The sequence below is a fragment of the Scheffersomyces spartinae genome (assembly GCF_019049425.1).
Source record: "Scheffersomyces spartinae strain ARV_011 chromosome Unknown scaffold_9, whole genome shotgun sequence".
Lineage (NCBI taxonomy): Eukaryota > Fungi > Ascomycota > Pichiomycetes > Serinales > Debaryomycetaceae > Lizanozyma > Lizanozyma spartinae.
Genome location: NW_025065056.1, coordinates 462,348 through 484,689, shown reverse-complemented (window position 1 = coordinate 484,689; position 22,342 = coordinate 462,348). Strand labels below are relative to the sequence as shown.

Below are 22,342 nucleotides of genomic sequence, written 5' to 3'. Positions count from 1 at the left end.
TGTTGAATCAGTCCTGCTCCCTTTAGTTTGTATGTTCTAAAGTTACGCATATTCTTCAGCGTCAACTACATTCAGTTGGATCCGATCCAAGCTTGGGAAAGTATGGCTGTGTATTGGGATATGCTTCAATAATCATTGAGCGTATTACCTTTTATCCGTTGTTTGCTTGCGAGAGGATACTTTAGCTTAGTTTGTAAATCTCTATAATCACATCTTGCACCTACTCTGTGACTGAAATAGGAAAATCTTCGAGTCCTAACACTTTTTGAAGCTCCTTTATGGCCAATTTCAGCCGGTGCATATGGTCTCCTTGCCAACTGGTAACCTTAGATACGGATTCATTGTCAGCTTTCTCACCCAGACTTTCGGAATCCCGTATTTCTCTCGAGACATACGCATAGACATCAATGGAATGTGCGTATTTAACGCAGGATATTAGCAAGGATTGTATGATATAGTCACCTCAAGGCTGCCGTTGAGCTGAGGATGAATAATGCTTCGATGATGCGTTGCGGTTGTTTCTGGTTCACGATCGGATCCTAAAGCATTTGTACCCAATGAAGAGCACGTACTACCATTTGGAGAGACCCCTAGGTTCCTGGATTCAATAAAATCAGACTCAGACTGTGAGTTTCGCCGTAAAGTCTGATCTATCAACTGAAGATGGTGACTCAGATGCGCACTGTGCTTTGGTGCTTTTGATGCAACACGGTCATTTTGTTGTAGGTTTAACTCGGGAATAAACCCATGGTTCTCTGGTCCAGACAACACTGCAATATGAGGCAGAGCAACGCTTTCTGTGTCCTCGGGAGTATGGTTGCCATAGCAGTATTCACCTTGCAGTGAGCAAATGTGAGCAATACCATCGTCACCAACAGGAGCAGTAGTAGCACCTGTAACAACAGCACCAGCACCAGCACCAGCACCAGTAGTAGTAGTAGTAGTAGTAGTAGTATCACTATCATAGCTGCTACCCGTCTCATGTTCAAGCGATATTGGATCCAGTGAGTACACCATAATTGGCTTGGACGGATGTGATCCCCTCTATTCATCATATTGTGACACATTCATTTTGATGAAGCATCTACGACGATCTTCACTTGCTAAGTGAAGTTCTATTTTAGAAAAGTTGGTAGAGATTGGAATTAACATTTTTAATAGTAGCAGAGACTCTATAAGAACGAGATTGGACCTGTCAGTCGTAGTTCTTGGAGTATTGTGGTGTTTTGGGTACTGGAAATATGTCAAATTTACGAGTATGCAGGTCTGACAATATACAAGAAATATACGACTACATCTGTACTGCATAACGTATGAATAACGTCCTACTTGAAGAAAACCGTACCATTCGATGATGTAAAAAGCCAAATAGCTGTTACAGTCAACGTATCGGCTTTTCGGTCAGCTTCCTATCAAGCAATTCGGTTTCATCCATTCTGCTCTCCTCTGTCCCCTTGACGACATACGTTTGTTCAAAGGGTATATTTTGACTGCTTATATTGATTGGTCCCTTATTGCCTCTATCAAACTTCTCTACTATAAACCGGCAGATGTGATGCTCTCCAGAAAATAATATTCAAATGGAACCGATTCAGGTGAGAAAACAGTATGCTGTGTATCTCAATAATTTGCCATTAATCACTGCACGTTGTTCAGGTGTATTATCACTCCTCCATGCCATATTACCAAGGAAATACTTTAATTGACTATGTAGTATCTCGAAAATCTCAAATATCACATAATGTGTATTTGCAATAGTCCAAGCACTGCTTGAAGCTTATTCTTGCTCATCATGCAGATGGAATATTCTCGTTTTATCATTCCAGTATATTTAAACCTGAATTGATTGCCAGTTTTCGGACGAGACAAACATATGAGGCAGAGCGCCACAAACGATGCTTGTAGTGTTTGATGGATTACGTTCTCCATAATGATATTCATCCATATTCACGGAGCATGTCACGGATCTTCACTTGCTAGGTCCTGTTCTATCCTGAAATAGTTGGTAGTGATGGGAGTCAGCATTCCTGAAGGCAGCAGAGACTCTTTAGTCCGGGTCTTTTAGTCATAGTTGATGAAGACGTTACGATGTTGAAGGTGCGAATTTAAGGCAATACTGTATTAATATACGGCTAAAATACGAGTAATATACGAGTATATACGACATTTAATCAGACATCTTCTGAAGCTTCAACGATTGCTTCGACTACACCATTAACATTACTTCCCAAATACTTACAGTTCATAAGCACTTGGATCAACTTCTTGATCCCAATGGAAAGAGGACGCATAGAACTCAATTCAGTTACAATTGCATGTCTTTCCAGTTCATTCATCAATCCTAATTTTGCCATGACTTTACCGATCTCCTCTGTATTGACCGGTTTAATGGCAAGGGTATTTGTGAAACTGTCTGTCAAATTCATATGCTTCAAGGTAGTGAATTGAGACGTTGTACCCAAGATCAACAACTTTCTATCCTTTGGAGGTTTCTTAGACAAATATACCATAAGTAATTGAAGTATCTCATTGGAGAATCGGGGCCCAATTGGGACATAGTTGATTAAGGTTTCGATCTTATCAATCACCAATACTGATAATGGAGATTTATAAACGTCTCGGAACAAATTATCAATGTATTGGATTTTAGCTGGTTCAGACATCCCCACAATGTTTTCTGCTGATAAAAGCTTAACAAAGGGGAATTTGGACAGTTCAGCTAATCGAGCAGCTATGGCCGATTTCCCAGTACCTGGTGCTCCATAAAGTAAAACAGTAATCAATTGTTCGGTTTCAGAATGTTTGATTTCTTCAATAAATGATTCACCTTTAACAAATAAGGTATTAATATATTCTGAAAATTCAATGATTCCATGAGGTGCTTGACGTTTTAAATCTTCTTCATTGGTACCAAAAGCAGGAACAACTTCATCCAAAGCCAAAAGGAAATCATCTCGACTCACCTTCATTGAATTAATCGACAGAATATCCAATGTAGCAATGGAATTGGATTTAGTGTGTCTTGATATAGCAAAGGATTTGGCAGAGTTACATAACCCTTCTATTTCGGCACCAGTAAAGTTTTTAGTTTGAGTTGCAAGTTCATCGAAATCAATATCAGCTGCTAGCATTCCATTTTCACGTAATTCATTGGTATGAATTAAAAGAATTTGTTTACGACCTTTTTCATCAGGTAAACTAATTTCAATCTGGATTTCAAAACGACCCGGTCTTAAAAGTGCAGAGTCAATCAAATCTAATCTATTGGTCATACCAATAACCAAAATATTATTTAATTGATCGACACCATCCATCTTAGACAATAATTGATTAACAACATTATCTCCAACTCCAGTACCATCGCTACGAGCAGATCCTCTTTGTTTGAAGACTGAATCCAATTCATCAAAAATAATAACATGCAAATCAGAATCATCACCCTTTTGCTTAAATTCAGCCTCTGCTTCTTTGAATAAAGCTCTAATGTTTTCTTCAGATTGCCCAACATATTTACTTAACATTTCAGGACCATTTACAATCTTTGGTTCCTTACCATTAAGCATTTTAGATAATTTTCTAGCAATTAATGTTTTACCTGTACCTGGAGGACCATAAAGTAAAAGACCTTTGCAATGCTTTATTGCCAATTTAGTAGCCAATTCTGGGGGTAAAATACGAGAATTAAATGCTCTTCTAAAGATATCCTTGAATTCTTCATCCAACCCACCAATACCCAAATCTTCCAATTTAAAATCAGGGTTAATGATTGGTTTTTTAGCTCTGGGCCGAACTTGAGTAATTGCTTTGCCCTGTTTGTTCCCAGTGTGAGTGACAATTTGAATTTTAGAGTCTTGATATGGGTAAAAGTTTATATCTGTTTGTTTAAGTAAAACCCCCTTTAAATCTATTTCTGTTGATTGGGTCAATTTAGTGGTTTGACGATCAATTATTTCCACTGAATTGATCAAGATTTGAAAGATTTGACCTTTAAAATCCATCACAATAGTTTGAGTGGGTTGTAAGATTTGATTTGAGTAATTAGCAAGAAATACATCAACCAATTCTTCATGAGAAATTGGTAAAGAATGAGCTTTGGATTTAGAACGGAAATCAACCAATAAATCAATTCGGCTTAAATATTGGGTGGCAGAAGCGGGCCATGAAGACACAGTTAATTGGGATCCAAGTGACCATCCACCCCATGTACGCATATTACCAGCAAGACCGACTGAGTGTGGAGCCATAGAAGGATCTTTAATCATATGGTATACAAATCGATTATCAAGAGCAATGGGGGAATTATCAGCAACTTGAGGGAAATCGTTTGGATTAACGGCAACACGATTAGACAAAGCTACTTGGTTTGATGGACATGCACCTGCTGCAAATTGAGCAGTAGCAAATCTGGCATCATCATTTCGACGTGGAGGAACGTTTGGTGGAACATCATCATTTCTATAGTGAGTGATTGTCGGAGCGCCCGGGTGGGTCGGAGAGTTTGAAACTTTATGGAATCCAAATTTTTCCATCTTGATATTGATACTGGACAATGTTTATGAGGAGGTTGGATCGTATTTAATAGCAATCAAGTGAACGAGTTGTCAAAGTGCTTTAGTGTTGAGAACAAGTTTTGTTCCGGAAAATTATTATGTAATTATGAGACTATGCTTGCCTAATTTGGATGCATGTCTTTTTATGATGCAATAAGAAAAGTCCAAATAAACTAACCTTGTGGTTATGAAGGCAACAACAGGTGTATATGTGGGCGAAATGAATGTGGTGATTTAACGGATATTAGACTTGTAAGTACTATGACGATGTCGTTCATGCAAGAAGCGAAATAATGTCGTCCATCAGATCCATCATTCTCTACAATCGTATCACCTTAATTACGGTATAACCGTAGCATGAGATATGGTCTACTATAGAATAATTCTTTAATGGAAGTGGCAGAATTTCATGCAGGCTTTATAATATATAAGTCCAGACTTAATTTGATCGCTTCATGTGATAACTGAGCCGATAACCATTAATAATTCCCGTCCTGTTACCATAAAAGAAAGTGTGGGCACTATTTGTCAGAATAGACCAAATCCATAGAATTCTAGAACACAATACGCGTCTGTTGGCCTTGCTTCAACCAATAACTGTGGCGTATCAGTAATTGTCAGCGCTACCAATTGTAGAATTAACAATAGATTCGATTGCCGATGGCCGATCGACGGCTTGTAGGATTATAGTTATCACAAGTGCATATAATGGTAGCGCTGCTCATCTTTTCGGATACTGTGGCCTAATTGGGGATACGGCATAGTTTAAATTAACATCTGAAGAATCCTCTGGAAATAGTATAAATAGTGGTGGATATCCTTCTCAAGTTGTAATAGATTTTTATCATTAAAAAAAAAACTTAATTAATTATACATAATAATACATAATGGTTGCTACCGTTCAAAAGCCTGCTCCATCTTTCAAGAAGACTGCTGTCGTTGATGGTGTCTTTGAAGAAATCACTTTAGAACAATATAAGGGTAAATGGGTTCTTTTAGCCTTTATTCCATTGGCTTTCACTTTTGTTTGTCCAACTGAAATCATTGCTTATTCTGAAGCTGTTAAGAAGTTTGCTGATTTAGATGCTCAAGTTTTGTTTGCTTCTACTGATTCTGAATACTCCTTATTGGCTTGGACCAATGTTGCCAAGAAGGACGGTGGATTAGGGCCTGTCAACATCCCATTGTTGGCTGATACCAACCACTCTTTGTCTAAGGATTACGGTGTTTTGATTGAAGATGCTGGTATTGCTTTGAGAGGTATCTTTTTGATTGACCCTAACGGGGTCTTGAGACAAATCACTATCAATGACTTGCCAGTTGGTAGATCTGTTGAAGAATCCATTAGATTGTTGGAAGCCTTCCAATTCACCGAAAAGTATGGTGAAGTTTGTCCTGCTAACTGGACTCCAGGTGCTGAAACCATCAAGCCTGAAGTTGAGAAGTCTAAGGAATACTTCAACAAGGTTAACAAGGATTAATTAATTTATTTAATGTGACTTATTTTATAGAAATAGATATTATACAGAAATAGATATCGTACATATTTTAATTTTAGCATTTGTGGTTGTAGAAGAAGCACAAGTAGTATAATATAAATCCGCAAATGTGTCACGTGACTTCCCCGTATACGAGTTTATACTGAGCCTTAATTTAATCAACTATCTATACCCTCTCTGTCTATAATGAAGAGTATTTATTTTTATAAACATTTGGTGACACCCCAGGTCTTTTTCCAATCTAAATACACATATGCCTTAGTCAACTTAAGACCTTTAGTACCTGGTCATGTTTTACTAGTTCCTCTTCGAACATCAGCATATCGTCTCGCTGACTTGACCCCCGAGGAATCAGCAGATTACATGCTATCATTACAATTGATTCACAGGTTTATAATGCACGCGTACAAAGCCGATTCACTCAATATTCTGATCCAAGATGGACCAGAATCAGGCCAATCTGTTCCTCATCTCCACACTCATATTATCCCACGGTATCGTAACGATATGGAAGACGCACAGTTCTATCAAGGGTTAGAGAAATGGGATGCCGAAACCGACTTCAATCGCCGGAAGCTGGCTTTCCATAACGGGTCAAGTTTCTCGGTGAATGAAGATAAGAGAGAGCCTCGGTCGATGGAGGTTATGGAGAAGGAAGCTGAATGGCTTTCTGAAGAATTGACAAGATTCAAAGATAAGATAGTATAGACATAATATATATATGTATGTATGTATGTATGTATGTATGTATGTATTGCGGTATATTAAAGTAATACTGTACTGCTGTACTACTGTACTACTATACTACTGTACTACTGTACTACTGTACATTTCAGTACTCAGTACATTTCAGCACAGAATATCATCTCTTTTGAGACTGCGAAATATCATCACAAATTATTCAGTGTCTCCTACTTCATTGAACGTAAAGCATGGCTACACCACTCGATGAGATACAATGGAAGTCACCCGAATGGATCCAACATTTCGGTCTCTACACCGCCAACGTTTTGGACTATTTCGCTGCACTGCCCTTCTACGATAGAACCTCCAATAACCAAGTAGTACGAATGCAGTTCCAGTTCACACCCCCACCTCAAGGCACAAACCCGGCTTATTTCCTTCAGGAAAAGCTTCAGGATATGGTAGGAGTGGAGTTCATAATATTATACGTCCGAGAACCAGATTTCTGGATCATTCGAAAACAGAAACGGTTGGATAGACAATCTGTTATACCTCTCAATGATTATTATATAGTGGGGGCAAACGTATATCAGGCACCTCGGATCTATGATGTATTATCTAGTCGTTTGTTGGTGCTGACACTAAGTATAAAGAATTCCGTGAGTCTATTGAATACTTTGAATGAGTTCCAGATTGGTGATGTCTCCGCCAGTTCAGGTTCAGGTTCAGGTTCAGGTTCTGGGCCCAGTGGAAGTTCAGCGCCCGGTGGAGGTTCCGGTTCAGGGGCTGGTTCAAATTCCGGCTCAAATTCCGGTTCAGGTGTTGCTGCCGGTAATGGTGGTGGTACCGGCTTACTTACTGGACCTGCTACCGGGACTACTGGATCTCCAGGCACACTTTTAAACCCAGGAACCGTAGGTGGAGGTATAAGAGATGGTCTACAACTGACTCCAATGACAGTAGTCAATCCTCTGACTTCAATGCAGAACAATGCTAACGGTATGACGGGGGAATCTACTCGAATTATCAGTTCCCAAGTTTATGATTCACTTTTGAATGCCGTGGTGGCACTGGCTGGGCCAGTCTATTTGGATGAGGATACAGTTTAAAAAAGAAAAAGAAGTATAAAAGTTATTTTATTTACAACTCATCTCTGATTTCTTGACCTGGTTGATCGTTGGCACCATCTAACTCACCACAGGCCCAGATTTTAACAGTCTCCTTTGGCTTATCACCGTAACCAGTCTTGGTCGATTCAATCTTATCAACAACATCCTTTCCTTCCAAAACTTCGCCGAAAACAACGTGTCTGCCATCTAACCAGGGAGTGACAACTGTGGTAAGAAAGAATTGGGATCCATTGGTATCACGACCTGCATTGGCCATGCTCAAACGGTATGGTCTATCGTGCTTCAATTCAAACGATTCATCTGCAAATTTCCCTCCATAGATGGATTTACCTCCATAACCTTGACCAGTCTCGTAGTCACCACCTTGGATCATGAAATCTTTGATCACACGATGGAAAATCAGATCCTTATATCCGAACTTGGGGTCTTCACTAATGGCCAATTGACGAAAGTTCTCAACCGTTTTGGGAACAACAGTACCAAACAATCCAATCACAATACGACCAATGGGACTATCACCTATCAGAACGTCAAAGTAAACCTTGTTGGTGATTTCTGGGTTCTCGGTGAGAGCCCACACACATGAGACGAATAACAATAAACAAGCAAACACCTTCATACTATACAATGCACACTATGTAGATGAACACGAACAAGATGTATTTCATAGCGTTGTTGTCCTTTTATAGATGTCGCAATTTTGTATAATGTCGTTGTGTGCACGACATTAGTCTTATTATTCATTATCTATGTACAGTGATATATAAATGCATCTACTGAACGGTATCAGAAGTCACGTTCACCCTTTTGTTCAGCTTCCAATTCCAATTCTTGAAATTTCTTACGTTCTTCCAACCGCTCCAACGCTCTCTTCTTAGCCCTAACCTCCTTTTGTTTCCGTTCACCTCCATGTTTCTTGGTACCTTGTTTGTGTTCTCGTAAGTTCTCCAAATCATTGACATACTTGTGTTTCCATTTTAGCATGTATTTACGTTGTGCACAGTCTATTCCCATTTCCTTCAACTTTGGTCCGTCCAGCTCAAGAAACTTGTTTAAATCGCCTTCAAACGCTTCAACATGTTCAACTGTCTTTCTTCCAATGGCCTTGAAGAATGTCTCAAGGTCTGTAACGTTACTCTTGTTCAATGTAGATTTATTGGTTCTCATCACCTTACTGGTACTGGAGAACATCATCCGAGTCCCAGATGCAAATGCAAATCCACGTCTGCTAACTGAAGTAGCACATCCACGTGTGCAGCTACCATTCACGATTGTTTTCAACATTATCAACAACAGTAAATTGTGTTTGATTGAATAGACTTGATAGAGGTTCGATTATGGTTAGGTTGAAAATTTTCAACTACATAAATAATTGGCGAGCGCACGACTTCCTGGGGAATGAAGGTATAAAGTCATTGAAAAAATCGAAGGCATACAAACTGCAATACACCATCGATATCCATAATGTAAATGTATCAGACTTTATGGCATGGATATTGTTCTAGATTATGACATGTCCATGGTACTACAGACGACATTATGACATGCTCTACATCAAATTTTGCTCCACAGAAATTATGTTCCACTGTTAGTCACGTGACATGCTCATATACTTAAAGTAATTTCTTATCTTCAAATTCCTTGTACAAAGAAGCACCCAATCTAGCAGGAGAAGCTTCGACAACAACACCAGCAGATTGCAAAGCAGCAATCTTGGACTTAGCATCACCCTTACCACCAGCAACAATGGCACCAGCATGACCCATTCTTCTACCTGGAGGAGCAGAAACACCAGCAATAAATGAAACCACTGGTTTTGGAACATCACGAGTCAAATTGTATTGCTTAAGGAATTCAGAAGCTTCTTCTTCAGCAGATCCACCGATTTCACCAATCAAAATGATCCCCTCAGTTTCTGGATCATTCAAGTACAAAGTTAAGGCATCGATAAAGTTAGTACCAGGGAATGGATCACCTCCCATACCAATGACCAATGATTGACCCAAGCCAACAGCAGTGGTTTGAGCAACAGCTTCATAGGTTAAAGTACCAGACTTAGAGATAATACCAACTCTACCACGCTTATGGATAGAAGAGGGCATGATACCGATCTTACATTGATCTGGAGCAATCAAACCAGGACAGTTGGGACCCACCAAACGAGTCTTGGATTGGGTCTTTAAGATTTGAGCAACTCTGACCATATCCTTTTGGGGGATACCTTCAGTGATGGCCACAGCAAGAGAGATCTCGGCCTCGATGGCTTCTTCAATGGCCTTAGCAGCAATTGGAGGAGGGACAAAAATACCAGTAGCAGAGGCACCAGTTTCTCTCATGGCTTCAGCAACAGTAGCAAACACAGGTAAATCCAAATGAGTGGTACCGGCCTTCTTAGGGTTGGTACCTCCAACAACCTTGGTACCATAAGCAATAGCTTGTTCAGCATGGAAAGTACCTTGTTTACCAGTGAAACCTTGATAGATAACCTTAGTGTCAGCATTAACCTTCAAGTTACCGATGGTATCGGCATAACTGGCTCTTCTGGCAGAAGAAGCAAACGAACGGGTAGCACTTCTGAACATGGCAATGTATATTTTATATCTCTCTATTAAGATGGACCACGGGGCTGTGTCTGTCTGAGTCTACTTGTTATGTTGATGAAGAAAGATACGTAGATGAAAAGAATTCATTACCCAAGGAGGATTTGCGAGTGGAGTATGAGAGAAAAAAATGTCTGCAATTTGTCGGAGTAAACAAAAGTATATAGTCTCAATGTCGGGAAGAACTCGGAATCAATTAAAGGCATTCTTACCACAGTGGGGTCTGATCGGAACACAATATACGGTAGTAAGTATACTCCAGGTCATGTCATGTCATGTCATGTAGGGTCCGGGAGCGGGATTGGGATTGGGATCGGGATCGAGGCGCTTGTCTGGTCTTTGGTTGATTGTATTAAGCGATGGTGAAATATGTGTCTACAGATTTGCTTGATGAGGTACGTGAAATTTGTGTCTGAAAGTTTGGCACTCAATGTCGGCTTGTATTCGGCATTGAGGGGCATTTGTTCGGTGAGGCGCGTGTGAAATAGTGGTGTAAGTTGCGGACACAACATCGCCGAAGACGACGGGGTCGGCTGCTCCGAAGATATGTGTCCTGTCTGATGTGCCCCGGGGAAAATCAGACAGAAGTTACCTTTGTTCCCACGGTTTGTATGTGATTGGTAGCGCGGTATATCGTGCGTGTGTGTACCGATAAACTAAGAGGTTTAACCATAATAACAACAATATAGTGCAATGACGGTATACTAGGTATTGACAATCAAGATTAAAATATGTCTCTTGTTAGGCTGTAATACTATCAAGCTATTTCATCCAGCTGTTCTTGAAATCGCTGATCAAAAAAATGCTGCTGCTATGATCACGTGACATCAATCGAAGGCATCTACAATTATAACTGCTTCGTCCCTGTCTCTGCACTTCAAACCAATCAGATACATAAATATTCCAAAGATTCAAACCGATTCCAAATTGGCAATCCGTAGTTTAGACAATCAGAGGCATTAATGAACAAAAGAGTGCAATTAGTTTCATCCGGAACCGATTTTAGTTTACCGATGCGGTAATTCGTGTCGCATCAGTAGGTAAATAAAGACTTATAGAATAGACAACGACTCTGTAATAAATCCCAATCATTATGGGAGATCCAAAGCTCGGTAATAACCTTGATTCTTCCGAAAACAGAAGCTCCTTTCCATGTTAACATTTCCGGGTCAAACTCACGTGGTGGTGGAAGAACATTAACTCCAAGGGTCAGGCCCTTTTCACTTATCAATTCCAATTCTTCAATATCAAATGCAATCTTCACTTGTTTATCAATGGCTTGCAATTCTTCTGACGTCAAGATTATGTCATCTCCACCACCAGATCCTGTTCCGGTTCCAGTTCCATTTTCACCGGGAGTTCCAGTTCTACTAATGGCTTCATTGGTAGTAGTACTACTTGTACTTCCATTGGACCCATTCCTCTTCTCCTTTATCTGAGCTACTAAAGCTTGTCTTTCCTTTTCAAACCGTTTCTTCTCCAGAATACATTTGTCTACCACTTCATCAACCAGAGAAGTGGAAAGAAATCGGGGTCTCCAAATATTAATTCGATCACTCAACACCAAATCAAACCCACTGATCTTTGCAAACCCACCACCCACAACTAACAAGTTGTCGTAGAATTTACGGGTCTTCTCAAAGTCAGTAGCTAACCCAGCATTAGTTATCAGCTCCACAATGGCTTTTTCAAGAGGAATGGATTCTAAATAAACCCGATCCAGAGTGGAAGTCTTGGTGGGTTTAGGTTTGTTAGTAGCTGGATTAATCGCCATCTTGGTCTGCTTCAAATCCACAAGTCTTAACAAAAGTTCTTCCTCTGTCATGTTACAAGTGACTTCCCCTTTACTTAGAGATTCTTGTGCTTGTGAAAATGGGTTATTGGGTTTCATCAGATATTGATCTCTTGATATGGGGAATAAAAGGTTCTTTCTATTGGTCTTTTCCAAATGCTTTTCAAATAATGCTGGATAAAATAATCCTAGTGGTGCCAACATCACTTCATCAAACACTTTGAAATCATATTTCTCCGTCATCTGTCCACATTTCCGTTTATAAAATGAATACAATTGAACAGCTATATCGGCATCTTGGCATGTGACAAATTGTTCCTTTAATTGTTGAGCCAACTCCCAATCATCTCCCTTCAGCCGTAAATCAATATCATTATATGGGAAAGCCGATTCAAGCAATAATTTAACAAATGCTGTGGTTATATCATCTCCACCATAATCTAGTAATATCCGCAGATCATTAATGACTAACCCTTCATCAACGCAAGTAATTGAAGTAGTTTGACTCCCCATGTCTATGACACAAGCAGAAGATGTTCCAGCACCAAAAGTGGCAGCCACAGACTCTTGAATCACTGCAATACGCCCAAACCCAACGTATTTGAATAACACTTCACACCAAGCTTCAACATAAGCTTTATCGTAGAGATCGGGAATCACCAAAATACAATTCATCGACTTTAAATCTGATGCTGTGAGTCCTTCAGGATCTCCAGTAGCAGAAGCAGAAGTGGTAGCACCATTTTTAAGTGGTTCAGATGATTCCTTTGTTCCATTAGAAAAAGTGCTGCCGTTGGATTCATTCGGTTGTTCTTCTGAAACTTCAACTTCTTCTAATAGAACCTTATTTACCCCTGCTAAGACAATGTTGGATAAATCACCCAAAACTTCCTGAGGACTTCTATAGTAATCATCAACCTCATTAAATCTTCCTTTAATTATTGGATACCGTAATTTCCAACCCTTTGCCTGTGGAGGTAACTTCAAGGCCTCCTCACCAACCAAATATTTAGTAGTGGTGGGGATTTCTTGTTCCAAAAGCCATTCTTTCCGGTAAGGGTCATTATGATCGGGTATTCTTTCTGGATATTGTTTCCTATTGAAATTGGCAGCAGTTTCTCTTGAATTGGGTAACACTCTTCTCTTGTAGAATCTCATACGAGCCTTGAAGTCCTTGGTAACTTCTGCTTTCATCTTGTTGAAGTTTTCATCGAATTGAATGTCTCCATTGGCATCAACTTCTCTAACTGGATAAGGTTCATGTGGGTGTATAATTTCTTCCTCCAGAGTTCTAACGGCAATTACTGAAGGAATAGTAGTGGGATATGCTTCTGTGGCTCTCCCTATACGAATATTTGTTGAACCGGGATGAATTACCACAGTATCAGACCCTTGTTTGTAAGTCCCTTCGCCCGAATCTTCATTATCATTATCATCTTCTTCATCATCGTCATCTTCAGCCTCTGGTTTAGGTGTTGTAAGCATTTCTCTAGTTTCGTCCTTTATATGTGCAAGATCAAAGTTATCAAATGATTGAGTAGTCGTCTGATTCAATTGTTGAGCCAATTGTTGTTGATGTTGTTGTTTCCTTAACACTTCCTCTTGTTCCTTCTTCTTCTTCAACAACTGTTGTTGGTTTTTCTCCAGCCTCCAATTCCGTACAAACGACACTTGTTCATCTCTCTTCAAATAATCAGTGAAATAATTCTTCTGGTTGATCAAGGGAACTGTTTTAACGCTTGTTAGACCGAAATTGTTTTCATTTTCAAATCTGCCAATCCCTGTCTTCTTTAAATTCTCAGCAATAGTCATAGCTGCTTTAATTCTTCCTTCTTTCCGTCGTTGAAGCACTTCAGCACTTGGTTTCTTAGGATCTCCCTTAGCTTTAGCAGTGGCACTGGTTTTGGCCCTCTTCTTGGGAGCAGCTCTTGTCTTGGTAGGCTTTACTGCTGCTTCTTTAGTTTCTGCTTCCTCGGCTTCTCCGTCTGCTTCCTCGTCATCTTCTCCTGCTCCTCCTTCGTCTTCGGCTACACGTTTAGCCTTCACAGGTGAGGAATCGGGTGCTACCGCAGGTGAACTGGGGCCATCTCCAACTTCACTGGTCAAGGCAGCTGGGGAGGAAGGTTCCATGGTTTAGATACTATTAGGATTCGCACAGTAGCCCTGTCCAATTGGGTTTATGTTCAAAGGATCATGGGTAGTTGTTGGTGTAGAATTGAAAAAACTTAGACACCTTCAGTAGGTGCTTATATGCAGGTGTCAATACTAGTGTCTCCTGATTATGTAATAAAACGATATGCTGCGTTACAATATAATAGTGTAACTACTACTGTTTACTGTATTGCAATTATTATCGTTATTATAAATATATAGTGGCTTTAGTAGTCCAATGACATTTTAGGGGTTAGGCGAGTCTGTTTGATCGTAGTAGGAGGTAAACCAGGGCTTGCACTATGAGCCTTGACTGAATTATATGAAGCACGAATGGATGAAAGACCATTTGGAACTGGAACAGGTAATGATGAAGGTAATGCCGAAGATGAGTTATTATTATTATTGTTATTATTATTCTGTTGTATGGCAGAAAGACTTGCACTTTTCTTATGCTTTGTAAGGTTCATGATATCCTTGGATTTTTGTTTATCTCGTTGATGGTCCCATAGCATTCTTTTCCACAGAGTTAAAGAGTTATGCCATTCAAATAAACGGGCGAGTTTCCGTTTGGTTTCTGGGGATAACATTGATGCAGTGGTGGGGGTGCTGCCAGCAACACCATTAGGAGGAATTGCATGTTCTAGCTGGGTATAAAGGGCTTGATATTGAGTGTAAGTTTTATGGAATCTATCCAGAATAGTTTCATAGTAGTTGGGTTTTTTCTCATCCAAACCAATCAAAGATACATTCACGTCGTCATCAAGTGATGAAGGTGATGTGATGGACGATGCAGTGCTTGTAATGGGTATAGTTGAGTTGAGGTGGTGATGGTCTGCTCTGACTCTTTTAACCCGTTCATCTTCCGATGACGATGACGAGGATGCAGAGGAGATGGTTCTGATTCTCTTTCTGGATGCAAGTGGGGTTCCTGGTTTGGGAGTCACTGGTCTTGGAGGTATAGATGCTGGGATCAGTGATGATGCAGTGGATGAAGTTACCTGTTTCTTTTTTGGAGACACTTCTTTTCTCAATTTCAGTACTGATTGGGTAACATTTGTAGTAGTGGTAGTAGTAGTAGTATTTTGCTTGGTAACAGGAGTTGAACTACTTAATCCGCCTCCTCCCACGGCGATGTTTGTATTAGCTGGAGAATTCGGGGTGGAAGTGGAGAGAACAGCAGTAGCAGAAGTCAACTTGTTTCTAAGAGGATGAGTATCCAGGAACCCCAATCTAGTGAGTGCTCTATTGATATTATTTATGATCAAAGATCTCTGAGAAGGAGTCAAGATTGAAGCGGGGGATGTATTGTAAACCCGAATCTCCTTATAAGCTCTATCTTTACAGATAAAAGTATTTGAGATATCATGAGGAGTAAAGGGGAACACGTCATCTTTAGTGAATTGATCATTTGGATCATATCTCTGAAGATATTGTTGAATAAGTGGATCGTTCTCCTTCAAATGAGTATGGTTAATCAAAGTTTCTAATGAACAAGGTCCTAATGACATGAAAACGAGTACTTTCTGTAAGATTGTGGGTTTATCATCTGTACCATAATTTATCACCAATTTTTTACTTGAATATTGTAAAGGTGGTGCACATTCAGTATTAACCGTTAATCTTGATTCGATTCTACCGTTAAACTTGGGTTCTTTCCCCTCCTGCAAATCATAGACATCAACAGTCAAATTCTCAGGTACTCGTGTAAGGGGATAAACTGTGTCTGGAGAGACTCTAAGGAAGAATTTGCCTTGTTTGACCACTAGTTTAGGTGCATAATTGGAATCTTTGGATGCCTTCAAATGGGATATTATACTATTGTTGAGCTTAATAGAATACGCAAGTACCAGATCCGGCGGCGGTAACTGACAGATCGTAGGAAGTGGAGTCGATGCCATAAGGAAGGAAAAAAGTTATCTAATCAAATCAGCTCAATCTTTAATCGATTCAATTCTTAATAACTACTACACTCAACTCAAAAGACTAATGATAGATGGAAATTTTCAAACACAAATTAATTAGTCACTTAGTTACTTGAGTAGTACTCCACTAAATTATCATACCAAGAATTACTGGTACCAATAGTAATTACTGTACCGATAATTACTGTTAATTTGTATATATATATAAATATATATGATAAAATAATTGAAACAGAAACACCCTGTGGATCAAATCACTTCACTCCACTCCTCTGAAACAAAAAGGTTAACCCGCTTAACTTCTACTGTACCGCACACCTCCTGTACACACTGCTTTGTTCTCCGTCAACGGGTGATCGCTTTAGAATGCCTAAACCGCACAAATATTCCGCATAAGGAGTAACGGTGGTGGTGGTGGTGCTAGCCGTAGCTGCCAGTGCTAGCTGCCAGTGCTGGTACTAGCATTATTAGTAATGTCTGTGTCTATGTGCGAAAGGAGTTGGCGAAGGGGTAGGGTCCGGTTATGCTTGTGGTCGTCTTATATTTAGCAAATGACCCCCCCTCTCACCTCAGACATCATCACAGACACAAACGCAAGAAAGGTCAACTCGCGTTCAATTTAGTCCCAAGGAGCTGTTGTCTCATGCTTACGTAAGTTCACAAAACATGGTAGTATGAGCATATATTACCCGGCATCACAAGCAAAAGTCACCTGTAGGTATCAACCATTTTGTGGTGTTTCCCCCCAACGATGCTTCTGTAATGGCAATAAAATTAAAAATGTAATACAGATACTCCTTCCTCTCTTGTGTGGAAGTTTAAGTGTTTACGACTTTTCATTCATTTATATACTACTACGTACGTACAAGAATGCTTAAGTGGGTTCAATCGGGTCTTTCTGTTGTTGCTGGTACTGCCGAACCAGAATATGGTCCAGATGCCATTCATCCCGTAACCAAATCCATTGCTCCCAGCGTTCAGCCTTGGAGACCAACAACGGTTGAAGATTTTGCCTGGAAACAACCTGATTACACCAATGTTGAAACCCAAACATTCTATTTCACATGTTTGAACACTGGAGATACTGGTTTCGCTCAAGTGATTCATTCCAACGTTATGGGAGTTCACACCACTGCGCAATTCACTTTTCGGTTGTTTAATTCCGAAACAAAAAAAACCATTTGGACTCTGACTAAATTAAACGATTTCAAAGTTGACGGTTCAAACTTCTATGCTGAAGATCTTCTGATTGAATTTTCAAAAGATGGGAAACTGGTGCATTTAAAATCAAATGTAAATCCAGATTCCATTATTGATTTTGAAATGACAAGGTTGACTGAGGGGGTCATTTTCGGTAAAGATGGTACTACTTTGTATGGAGATGATGTTGAGAATCCTTGGGGGTCTATGCGTCATGTTTTCTGGCCCAGATGTTCCGTTAAGGGTACCATATCTACTTTGGTCGATGCTGAAGTTGCTGACACTCCACGTATTATTCCAATTGAAGGTTTCACTATGTTTGTCATGGCTTTACAAGGGATGAAACCTCATCATGCTGCTAAATCTTGGAACTTTCTTAATTTCCAATCGGAAAATTATTCAGCTGTTCAAATGGAATTCACTACCCCTAGATCGTATGCAACCACAAAGGTCAATATTGGGATCGTATGTCTGAAAGATAAAGTTATAATTGGTTCAATTGATAATACAGTTGTTCATGAAAATTCTAAGATTGATGAAATTGGTTGGCCTGTACCTCAAAGTATTGTTTTCAACTTTGATGGTAATTCAGGTGCTGAACAAACGTCAAATATCATTGTTAAAGGTGATTTAACAACTCTTGTTGAAAGAGTCGATGTTATGGCTGAAATCCCCCAATTTGTCAAGAATATCGTCAGCAATGTTGCCGGTACAAAACCTTTTATCTACCAATACTGCAATACTTTCGCAATCTCAGTCGATGACCTGACATCAGAAAAGGGTATAGCTTTCAATGAAGCAACCTTTATCTCAGAATAAACTCATATCATCGCTTATATTTTTGTCTTATGCCTATTACCTAATCTTTTTTATCTTATGTTACGGGGTTTCTGGGTTTTTCTATCACTGTTTGTCGTTTATTGTGGCCCTATACTTTGCAATACTTAATCCTCGTTTGACTCTCTTTTGTCAATTCTTGTTGCTTTTGCCACCGGTATTCTACCATTACTTCTGCCGTTCATATACTTCTCTGATATCTATATTAATAATAATGCAACTACGAATATAAAAATAATAAAAATAAGATAAATTTTGATTCATTTGTACGATTTTGATATTTAAAAAATGGACGAGTCCGGAGTCGAACCGGAGACCTTTCGCATGCTAAGCGAACGCGCTACCAACTACGCCACACGCCCTTTTAAGGTGTAAATGGTCCCTGGCGGGATCGAACCGCCGATCTTGGCGTTATTAGCACCACGCCTTAACCAACTGGGCCAAGGGACCATTTCTTGGAGTTTAAAATGCAGATATTAGTCTTCAAAATACGAATAATGTTGTCATTTTGCTCTGTTTCACAAACAAAAATTTCGATATCGACTGGTCAGATCTCAGCCAAGTAGGATTTTAATGGGGTTTACAACATAGCTCTGTAGTTCTAGGTAGTATCTATTAAATCCTAGTTACCCCGCATGAATATAAGTTATCTTTAACTGCTATTGGATTCAAGAATAAGGGAAATGAGAGTAGTGCGCATACTATGGTTTAGCTTGCCAAGTTTTGGCATAACATGCAAGGAATTATTTTACCTCATCGATTGGCAACTTGTCCGAGTGGTTAAGGAGAAAGATTAGAAATCTTTTGGGCTTTGCCCGCGCAGGTTCGAATCCTGCAGTTGTCGTTATTTTTTCTTTCTCAACCCAGAAGTTGATGTTGGGGTGCAGTTCAAAGTCTGATTTTTTTACAATTTTGATACATTTTCATATAATTGCTAGTTATGTTCTAAAGAAAATGTTTGTACAAAGTGAAACTGAGTTAACAATTCAAAAGATTAATATGACAATACTTCAACAATAAATTGTACGTAGGTACGTCGTGCACTGCTGTAGCTCAGACTACCACGTAGAATTCACTAGTTTAAAAGTCAATACGAATTCATTATGAAACAAATAATCAAGCTAGAGTAAAGCTGCATTAATAATTAATATCATTAAGGTTTAGATAAGGTACTTCATTTAGCCCATAAAAGTGCTCTTTAGACTATTTTTGAAAACAGTGTTATGTACTGTAGCGTGTGGCAGTCCAAAGGAAATTTATTTGTAAGTAAGGGCTCTGTGGCCGAGCGGTCTAAGGCGGCAGACTCAAGTTCTGTTATCGTAAGATGCGCGTGTTCGAATCACGCCGGAGTCATCATTACTATACTTCCTTACTTCTTTACTTTTTTTGCATTCACTACCAAAGTATTGAATAGTGTTTATGACAAACGGAACAGATATTAATGATTATATTAATGATATTGATTATACAAAATAACTTAAGTAGGTTTGGTGTTGGGGAAGAATCTGGTTAAAAAGTCTTTACGACTAATTCTTTCATAATGAGCAGCGGTTTTCTTACGGAAGGCCTTACCCCACTTAAGGAATATGACAAAGCCACCATTGATGACCACGGAGATCATGAATAAAAGCCATGTCAACAATTTCAATCCACAAGCATCCAACCAGTATTGGAAAACATAAGTGAACACAAACCCAATCATGTTTCTAATGAACAACATAAAGACCAAACAGTCCGTAGCAGCCTTAGTGTAACAGTCGACGGAATAGGCAATGGTAATGGCACCAGAGGCACTCATGGCAAACCCAATACCACCTTGACCAAGAACAACAGACCAAGCCCAGTGAGCCTTATAGTAAGAAGGCAACCCATAGGCAAGTAACCCACCGGCATTAATGATGGTTGGAATGATCATCATCCATAATCTCATTTCTGGCTCAAAGACACCCTTATTCTTTCTACTCATATGGATAATGAACTTATCAGCCAATGGACCACCATAGTACATACCAAAGATAGACCCAACAAACGCACCCACGTTTGTTAAACCAACCATGGAGGCATTGAAGTTGTAAGGAACATCGGAATAGATTTGAGATTGGGTCACCAAAAGTAATGATAACCAACCCATTTGAGACCCGTACACCAACGCAGAATAGATAACGGCCGGGAAATAAGCGAAAGCAGGTCTCAAGAAGAGAACAAACCAACTTCTGGGGTCATTGTATTCTGTTTCAATCATCTTCAATCTTTGAACGTACGATCTCTTGGGGATGTTGTAGTCGATAGACGAGTCATCTGCATCCACACTGTTATTAGCAGCTTGGGTGCGCACCTTTTCTGCGGACTTACCATGATCGTTCTCATGATCATCAAGATCGATGGATTGAGCTCTAGAAGCGGTCCGGGATTGGATTTGGGACAAGATCTCGTCTTCAACGTCATCGACATTTGTGTCTCTGTAGAAGGTGGTGTCTTCCATAATGAAGAACTGTAAAAAGGCGAAAACTCCCATGATAATGGTGAGGATCCAAAAGGTCCATCTCCAACTCAAGTCGTCCACCACAAACCCAGCAGCCACAGGACCCAAATATGAACCAGCATAAAGGGCAAAAATCATATAGGACACGTAAGTACCCACCTCATGTTTATAAAACACATCGGTGACAGAGATTTCCACCAAGGAGTCCACTGGAGCAGCTGCCAACCCACCGAAAATATTGGACACATAAAGATAATGGACGTTCTGGGCACCACCTCCAACTGTACAAGATAAGATCCCGAGGAAGGTGCAGAGCATGTAAACAAATCTTCTACCGACTTTCAAAGCCGTGGGTTGTAAGAATACACACCCCACCCCTAAGAAAAGGAAACATAAAGCCGAAGAAGTATTCAACTGGTTATAGTTTGTGTTTAACACCTCGACCCACGTATCGTAGATAGGTCCAGAAAAGTTAACAATGGCCGCCAAAAAGAAGGCCCACCACCATAAAAACCAAAACTGCACTTGTTTCTTCCTTTTAGACCATCTAAGAGGATCGTTAGGGTTAGAAGATGGCGGAGGAATCAAAATAATGTCTGAGTTCCCGTCTTCTTTTCTAACATGAAGATCACCTTCTAAATCCACTAAATGAACGGTACCAGGTACATATTCGTAGTTATCAACCACAGAAACTGCCGAATGAACAGGCTTTAGGCCGGTTCCAGAATAACCCATGTTATAATATACTTGTACTGTACTTGAACTATGTTACGGGATACTTTATGGATTTAATTCAGGTGATACTTTGGATCGGTTGAATACCTGATGCTTATATAGCGTTGCGCGATGAGACACCCCGCCTTATCTTGGTCACAAAACTATGATAAGAGGGCGGCTATTGTCACCAGGTTGTAGGAAAGGCTTTAGCTATTCGATGGCTGCTGACCTCCATGCAGTTGAGTGAGTGTTGTGTGGGGGAGTTTTGTTGATGGTAAACAGAATTGCAGTAGGCCCGGACCAGTGGACCGTGGTACGTATGATAGTGATAGTGGTAGAGGTGGTAACCGGTTCTTGGTAGTGGGAGTTAGCCCCGGTTCAGAGCACCGTAGTGCCCGTTCAGAGTGCGGTACCAGGATGACAGCAATAATTCGTGGTGAATCATTATCTGTCCAAATCGGGCAATCTAGCTCGCATTTAATGACCTAACCTGGTACAGCATCAATTGGTTATGGAGTGGTAGACATTTACTTCGTCTCCACTCAGGAAAAATGTCGTTCTCCATTTTTCTTGTTAGCGGTCAGGTCCGCGCGGCGTGTTTGAATGGGGGCGTCTTTTCCGAAACCGCGCAATTTCTTCCTAAAGGGGTAACTGCCCTTCTCTCGGAAAAATAATACTAATAATGTCCAACTACAATCCATTGTTCCTGTTTCATCATATATAATTTTGAACTAGTGTATTTGATGGCTTTATATTAGTGAAGGTCATTGATAGG

The 22,342-nt window shown here is 39.9% G+C and overlaps 12 protein-coding genes and 4 non-coding genes across 16 annotated transcripts; 6 read left to right on the top strand and 10 right to left on the bottom strand.

Moving 5' to 3' along the window:
• Window positions 1-435: 435 nt before the first annotated feature.
• KQ657_005240 (uncharacterized protein) lies at window positions 436-1,071 on the bottom strand (the record flags this gene model as incomplete). Its single annotated transcript, XM_043195879.1, has 2 exons — window positions 436-1,044; window positions 1,066-1,071. 2 exons carry the CDS (start codon window positions 1,069-1,071, stop codon window positions 436-438), a joined length of 615 nt encoding a protein of 204 aa, XP_043049584.1.
• A 1,100-nt stretch (window positions 1,072-2,171) lies between these two features.
• On the bottom strand, window positions 2,172-4,529 carry SEC18 (AAA family ATPase; the record flags this gene model as incomplete). Its single annotated transcript, XM_043195878.1, has 1 exon — window positions 2,172-4,529. One exon carries the CDS (start codon window positions 4,527-4,529, stop codon window positions 2,172-2,174), a length of 2,358 nt encoding a protein of 785 aa, XP_043049583.1.
• A 908-nt stretch (window positions 4,530-5,437) lies between these two features.
• On the top strand, window positions 5,438-6,031 carry TSA1B (Tsa1bp; the record flags this gene model as incomplete). The annotated part of the gene is made up of 1 exon (XM_043195877.1): window positions 5,438-6,031. The coding sequence occupies one exon, from the start codon at window positions 5,438-5,440 to the stop codon at window positions 6,029-6,031; it is 594 nt and encodes a 197-aa protein (XP_043049582.1).
• Window positions 6,032-6,235: 204 nt separating this feature from the next.
• On the top strand, window positions 6,236-6,757 carry HNT2 (bis(5'-adenosyl)-triphosphatase; the record flags this gene model as incomplete). Its single annotated transcript, XM_043195876.1, has 1 exon — window positions 6,236-6,757. The coding sequence occupies one exon, from the start codon at window positions 6,236-6,238 to the stop codon at window positions 6,755-6,757; it is 522 nt and encodes a 173-aa protein (XP_043049581.1).
• Window positions 6,758-6,981: 224 nt separating this feature from the next.
• Window positions 6,982-7,842, top strand: MED6 (mediator of RNA polymerase II transcription subunit 6; the record flags this gene model as incomplete). Its single annotated transcript, XM_043195875.1, has 1 exon — window positions 6,982-7,842. The coding sequence occupies one exon, from the start codon at window positions 6,982-6,984 to the stop codon at window positions 7,840-7,842; it is 861 nt and encodes a 286-aa protein (XP_043049580.1).
• A 31-nt stretch (window positions 7,843-7,873) lies between these two features.
• CYP5 (peptidylprolyl isomerase family protein) lies at window positions 7,874-8,607 on the bottom strand (the record flags this gene model as incomplete). Its single annotated transcript, XM_043195874.1, has 2 exons — window positions 7,874-8,476; window positions 8,590-8,607. 2 exons carry the CDS (start codon window positions 8,605-8,607, stop codon window positions 7,874-7,876), a joined length of 621 nt encoding a protein of 206 aa, XP_043049579.1.
• Window positions 8,608-8,649: 42 nt separating this feature from the next.
• On the bottom strand, window positions 8,650-9,030 carry FYV4 (mitochondrial 37S ribosomal protein mS41; the record flags this gene model as incomplete). The annotated part of the gene is made up of 1 exon (XM_043195873.1): window positions 8,650-9,030. One exon carries the CDS (start codon window positions 9,028-9,030, stop codon window positions 8,650-8,652), a length of 381 nt encoding a protein of 126 aa, XP_043049578.1.
• A 446-nt stretch (window positions 9,031-9,476) lies between these two features.
• On the bottom strand, window positions 9,477-10,975 carry LSC1 (succinate--CoA ligase (GDP-forming) subunit alpha; the record flags this gene model as incomplete). The annotated part of the gene is made up of 2 exons (XM_043195872.1): window positions 9,477-10,437; window positions 10,971-10,975. The coding sequence occupies 2 exons, from the start codon at window positions 10,973-10,975 to the stop codon at window positions 9,477-9,479; spliced, it is 966 nt and encodes a 321-aa protein (XP_043049577.1).
• A 521-nt stretch (window positions 10,976-11,496) lies between these two features.
• On the bottom strand, window positions 11,497-14,385 carry ARP8 (Arp8p; the record flags this gene model as incomplete). The annotated part of the gene is made up of 1 exon (XM_043195871.1): window positions 11,497-14,385. The coding sequence occupies one exon, from the start codon at window positions 14,383-14,385 to the stop codon at window positions 11,497-11,499; it is 2,889 nt and encodes a 962-aa protein (XP_043049576.1).
• Window positions 14,386-14,633: 248 nt separating this feature from the next.
• KQ657_005231 (uncharacterized protein) lies at window positions 14,634-16,307 on the bottom strand (the record flags this gene model as incomplete). The annotated part of the gene is made up of 1 exon (XM_043195870.1): window positions 14,634-16,307. One exon carries the CDS (start codon window positions 16,305-16,307, stop codon window positions 14,634-14,636), a length of 1,674 nt encoding a protein of 557 aa, XP_043049575.1.
• Window positions 16,308-17,201: 894 nt separating this feature from the next.
• SVF1 (Svf1p) lies at window positions 17,202-18,350 on the top strand (the record flags this gene model as incomplete). The annotated part of the gene is made up of 1 exon (XM_043195869.1): window positions 17,202-18,350. The coding sequence occupies one exon, from the start codon at window positions 17,202-17,204 to the stop codon at window positions 18,348-18,350; it is 1,149 nt and encodes a 382-aa protein (XP_043049574.1).
• Window positions 18,351-18,657: 307 nt separating this feature from the next.
• KQ657_005229 lies at window positions 18,658-18,730 on the bottom strand. Its single transcript has one exon. It is a non-coding gene; the product is annotated as a tRNA-Ala (tRNA).
• Window positions 18,731-18,744: 14 nt separating this feature from the next.
• On the bottom strand, window positions 18,745-18,818 carry KQ657_005228. Its single transcript has one exon. It is a non-coding gene; the product is annotated as a tRNA-Ile (tRNA).
• Window positions 18,819-19,130: 312 nt separating this feature from the next.
• KQ657_005227 lies at window positions 19,131-19,212 on the top strand. Its single transcript has one exon. It is a non-coding gene; the product is annotated as a tRNA-Ser (tRNA).
• Window positions 19,213-19,639: 427 nt separating this feature from the next.
• KQ657_005226 lies at window positions 19,640-19,721 on the top strand. Its single transcript has one exon. It is a non-coding gene; the product is annotated as a tRNA-Leu (tRNA).
• Window positions 19,722-19,845: 124 nt separating this feature from the next.
• On the bottom strand, window positions 19,846-21,585 carry HOL4 (Hol4p; the record flags this gene model as incomplete). Its single annotated transcript, XM_043195868.1, has 1 exon — window positions 19,846-21,585. The coding sequence occupies one exon, from the start codon at window positions 21,583-21,585 to the stop codon at window positions 19,846-19,848; it is 1,740 nt and encodes a 579-aa protein (XP_043049573.1).
• Window positions 21,586-22,342: the final 757 nt, after the last annotated feature.